This window comes from Sinocyclocheilus rhinocerous, unplaced genomic scaffold (genome assembly GCF_001515625.1).
Source record: "Sinocyclocheilus rhinocerous isolate Xijiao unplaced genomic scaffold, SAMN03320098_v1.1 scaffold807, whole genome shotgun sequence".
Lineage (NCBI taxonomy): Eukaryota > Metazoa > Chordata > Actinopteri > Cypriniformes > Cyprinidae > Sinocyclocheilus > Sinocyclocheilus rhinocerous.
In genome coordinates, this window is record NW_015650326.1 from 91468 (window position 1) to 97116 (window position 5649).

A 5649-nucleotide genomic window follows, 5' to 3' on the forward strand; every position below is an offset into this window, starting at 1 on the left:
TCACCATTGATGGAATTTTCTGGCTTTCTGTGTTTCCACTGTTATACATTAGGGGGCGCTATTATATATCTTCTGAAAGAGTACTGAATGTCTGGATCAAAACAAGGTGCCCTTACGAAAAAGAAGTTTATTCAAGTGTGCTATTAGTATACTTCTTTTAAACTAAAAATAGGAAAGTATACTTTTAGTCTACTTTTTTTGTACTTCTCAGAAATGGGCTTTATGTACTTCTCAGAAATATACTTAAAATGACATTTAAGTATACTTGACTTACACTTAGAAAAAGTCTAAATATATTTCAGCTATAATTGTGCTCCTAGAATCCATGTTTTCATTGTTATATATGTTCAGATATTCATAACAAAATATATACAAATTAATACCTAATAGGGACATAGTAGTATACTTAAAGTAGGATGTAAATTTCACTTAAAGAAAACTTACGAGTATACTTGCAGTATAAAACTACTAAACTAGTAGTTTACTGAGACTATAGGCCTACTTCAAAGTGTACTAAAAATGCTACTACAAGTATTTAATTAGTAAACTATCAGTATACCTATAAGTTCACTTTTAGTATAGTTGCAGTACAAACTAAACATTTTGATGTAAACTAGATGTGTACTCAAAGTTGACTACTGTTATACTTAAAGTATACTTAAAAGTATACTTTTATATACTAGAAAGTGGGCCAATTTAGTCCCAAGGAGTATTGAAATAGTACACTTACAAGTATACTACTAGTACACTGATATTTGTATACTTACTACATAAAGTATACTTAAAAATATACTTGAACTTTACTTAAGTATACTTACTAAAATAAACTTGAAGTATACTACTTTTTGGTAAGGGTGAAGAAGCAGAAACAATTGATTTCATGCATTTTTGTTCAAAATGTTGCTTTTTTAATGAAACTTGCCCACATTCAAGTGTTGGTAAAAAAAACAAAAAGCAATTCATGAAGCTAAAATTGTCTTTTTGTTTTTTTTGTTTTTATAAGCAGAGGCTCTGTTATTTCTTTTGACATATTGCATGTTCAGATATTCATAGAATAAAATGTTCTGGAGGCCATGAATTTTTTATTTTTTTTTTAAAGATAAAAAATGGTGGCTATGGAGTTAAGCGTGCGGATTTCAAAGGATGCATAGTAGTATATTGTTTTAACCCTCAATGATTATTTGTAAAAAATATTTTGCCATTGTATAGTCTGTCCTTCATTCAAGTGTAAGATTTGAAATTGAAATGGATATATATTTTTTTAAATATATGTATTTATACAGTACATAATCATTTTTAAATGTTCAGATAAAAATCTGTATTTGATTATCATACAAATAATGCAAAATCTTAAATATTTCCGAAGCATTTCTTTATGAATTGTTTCTTAAACTTTTCAAAATCCTAAAGGTTTGTTTATTTTAATGTTTAAATTAGACTTTGCGAAACAGATTTACAGTGTGACCCTGAACACCATTGTATGTGTGTGTGAATGTTGTTGTGTCATTGTGTTTGGTACCGACTTAAAAATAACCAGAATTTATAGTGGTATTTTATTTATTGCTAAGAGCAACAAATGCAGAATAAACTGTAATGCACTCAATCGTATAGCGTGACTGAAGCTAAACAGACCTAACCTATGCGAAAGCACGGCACAGCATTGATCTGCAGCGCCTCGTATGCTCAGCGGTCACGCGGATAGTTTGCTGGAGCCACGTGCATCTGTAGACTAGCGCTGGTTAATTCTCACACTTAAATAATAGTATAATAGATACTCACACAAATAATAGTATTTATAGCTCCTAACAGGCTGTGTGACTATGAGGAATGATTATCTCAAAATGTTTGTCGATATGCAGTTTTCCCTATTGCTCACGTGCCACTGATTATCCCTCTGCGTCTCAATGTTGGCACACGTGCCATAGGTTGCCGACCCTGGGATAGAGTAATATGGACCTGATTTGTAGCTTTCTAAAAGTTTGACATGAAATGCTAGTTAAAAAGAAGCAGTGCTCAGAAAAAAAGAACTGGATGATCATATTATAGGCTTTCCATTTTAAACCTGTCTTCATTTAATCCGTCAGTCATGAGAGAGGATGCTTTTGCCTCCATCTAAACACAGCTGACATAATGACAGTTGATATTGACATGGTTTGATTTGATGTTGATGTTGTCTAGATATTTGGTAAGATGAGCCATCTTGAAGAAGAATATTCTCCATCTTGCCTGGGGTCATAACAAAAATCCAATTATTACCCTAAATACAAATCAGATATAAAGAGAGGCCATTAGACTGCAGAATAACATTCTAAAAATACACAAATTAAAGAATAAATAAATGTTTATCTGGCAGGGAACCCAAATAATGATTCAGCTCTAAATGACATAGCTTTAATTAGTTCATTTGTGAAACTTATGAGACCACATTGAAAATCATATATATATATATATATATATATATATATATATATGACGCAAGCATGTCCTTTTGAGGCACTGGTGATGCATTCCTTAAGCATCATCAGCCAATCAATTGGCGTGATTCTATACAGGCTTCAGACAATCACGTTCCCATAGCAACAGCTACTGATGCATATGTAACCCCCTGCATGTTCAATTACTACATTTTTTGACTAATTTGATAATGCTGTCAACTACCATTAAAAGTGACTCCACTTAATTTAAAAGATTTTTTAATTCCAAAAAGTTTCACCCACAATACAGAAATTTTAATAACATGTTCACACATTCTATATGTGAGCCAGCTTATAGCTATACCCACACAAATAATATCAGTTTTACCGTTCTGTTTTGACATAGAAGAACAAAATCTCTGGAGAAAATGACAGATGTGTCAAGTGATACTGATATTAAGAAGATACAATTACAGGTGTCTGAAGAGGCATCCTATAAGTAATAAAAACAGCCCTATTAAAAGAGAGCAGTTTGCAGGGTGCTGATAAATTGCTCTGCTCCTTTTGGTGTTGGTGTGAAGCGAGTCAGTGTAAATAGCCTCCCACATAATAACAGACTTGGGTGGCAGAGAACAGATAAGGTGACGGGGTGATATGGCTGTGGAAAGGGCTTGTATATTGATAGTCATCTTCCGGTTCTGTCCAACCATGAAATTAAATACATGATTGACTCACCTCCCCATTAAGAAAGCAGTAAAATACCGACACAAAGAATCCCTGTTAGAAAAAAAAAAAAGTCATCAGTTAAACAGTCACCTTAATTAACAAAACATTGCTAAATGTAAATAATAGAATTTAAAAATGATTTAAAAATGTGAAGATTATAATTAAATATGCCATTGTGATGGACACAAGAAACAGTAGTCCATAGCACAAAATATAATATTTTTGGCCTTTTTTGGATGTAAAGTGCAAGAGTATGGTGGTTTGACAGTGGGTTTTATACCACAGGCATATTCTCACAAAAAAACAAAACACCACTAACACCAACAACAAAAGAACTCCCTGGAACAAAGCTCCATCCAAGAATAATTGGAACAAGGTGTCAGCTCCAGTTCTGAAGACCAACTGCAGTGAACAATCAAAGGTTGCTGGGAAATAATGTTCTCCGGGGAAACAAAACTATTTTCCACATTGAAGCCCTTAAAATATTCATGAGAGCAGAAGAGGAGATAGACTCCAGACCTCTTCAAACAGAATGAGAGCAAGAGATCCCACTCAAAACGCAACCTAAGACCAATAATGGTCTTCAAATATCTCGCACAATATCTTGTGCAATTTTGGCATCTCTACAGTTCTTTCAGGTGCACATGACAGACACAAGAGTAAACAGAACTGCACTCAGTAATTATGATACCAAACACACTAGGGAAATCACATTGATTGCATAAAAGCAATGGCTCATGCATCATCCCATGAAGGACTCAAACCAGCAACATTTCTGTTATTAGGCTTTCCCTAATAGCTAATAATTGGAGCTTTACCCAATGGACGAGACCTCCCACAATTTTTGCATGTTACAGACCAATTTGAGTAAGAATACATATAAGGACTTAGAGACATCGCTGTAAAGTAGATGGCAGTTATCCTTATTTCGCCTGTTGTCAGAAATAAAAATAGTCATCCGTTTGCTGTTGCCAACTTGGCACGTCCAGTGTAGACAGATTCACTGATTATAATGAGCTCTATGTGCTTTTGCTGTAATGTGTTGCGTCAATCATGTCCGTTATGGATAGAGTGTAAACTGCAAGTGCCACTACGCTTTCCGTTTCACTTCCCGTTAGAAAAAAAAATTATAGTTTCTAGCATTCAGCACGATGTAACACAATCTGTTTTTTTTCTTGTTCTTGCTTTTATATATATATATATATATATATATTCTAGTAATAGTAGTAGTAGTAGTAGTAGTAGTAGTAATTATTATACAGTATCAAAATTTTGGGGTCAGTAAGATTTTCAGATGAAAGTCTCTTCTGCTCACCATGGCTGCATTTATTTAATCAAAATGCAGTAAACACAATATTGTGAAATATTATTACAATTTAAAAGAACTGTTTTCTATTTTATTACAATGTTAAAATTTATTCCAGTGATATTTTATTTTGATCGATAGTGTATGTAAATTACTCATGGCTGATGCATACAAGATTAATGAGGAATACATGGAATGTATTTATCTTAAAGTTAATTTAAGTAAACAGTATAATGCAATATAATCAAGAACAGAAACACGGAATGATAATTACAAAAAAATAAATGTTTACATGTGAAATTATTAAATACTGTAAACTCCATCATGACAATTCCACATTTTAAGGCTGCTCTAATGCTGCATTTCATGCAGGAGCCGAAGCTTCTAGGGACAGAGCTGCATATTACATTTTAGGGTTTTATTTTTATTATTTATTTATTTATTTTACACTTAGAGCAGTATTTATTTGACTGTGTAAGACACCTTTATTTGGTTTTAACGTCCACCATGTGCCAGAGTGCCACTGATTGTTTATTTGCAATATATTGTAATTTCCTTGTCCTGCATGGTTCTTTATAAGTAGGATTTTCTACTGCTCCAGGGCATTTTATGAGTGTGTTGGCTTTCATACTTGCATTCTGTAACATATTGTATTTATACTGCATTATGCACGGTTCTAGTGTTAAATATAGTGTCACAACATTGTGTTATTGCCAGCTGAGGATGGAGAAAGCTGATTTGAGGACATTGATACAGTAGATGGCAACTGCTCTATCACTTATTTCTCTATAGACTGCAGTTTCAGAGCTGGGGAACAGCAGATGCTGCCTGTTTTCCTGTGTTAAGTGAATTACCAAGTTAAAGCCTGACTTTAATATGAATTATGAAGACTTAAGGTTTAGGATTAACACCATCTCTCTCAAACCACGAGTTACTGACTAGCTCGTACACACCAAATCTATCAAACAAACACACATACACACACGGGTGCACACACGCGGACAAACACGCAGCGGGCAGGAGTGAAAGAGAGTTGTTTATCACTACCAAACACCTGTGCGACAGAGAAAGGCGTTAGCAAAATCCCCCCTGAATGGAAAATAATCCTCCGTTTTTCTGATGACTTTTAGACAGCAGTGGTGACCTGTGTTTGTGTGTGCACGGGTGTGTGTGTGTGTGTGTGTGTGTGTGATTGTGAGGGGT

General features: G+C 34.0%; 1 protein-coding gene across 1 annotated transcript in view; it reads right to left on the reverse strand.

The window, feature by feature from the left end:
- Window positions 1–5649, reverse strand: part of LOC107711682 (corticotropin-releasing factor receptor 2-like) — a 58415-nt gene continuing 52766 nt past the window's right edge. The window contains exons 10-11 of the mRNA XM_016516700.1: window positions 3137–3191; window positions 1–23 (exon numbers count right to left, since the gene is read on the reverse strand). Of these exons, the coding sequence (XP_016372186.1) occupies window positions 1–23; window positions 3137–3191 (78 nt within the window). The remainder of the gene's footprint in view (window positions 24–3136; window positions 3192–5649) is intronic.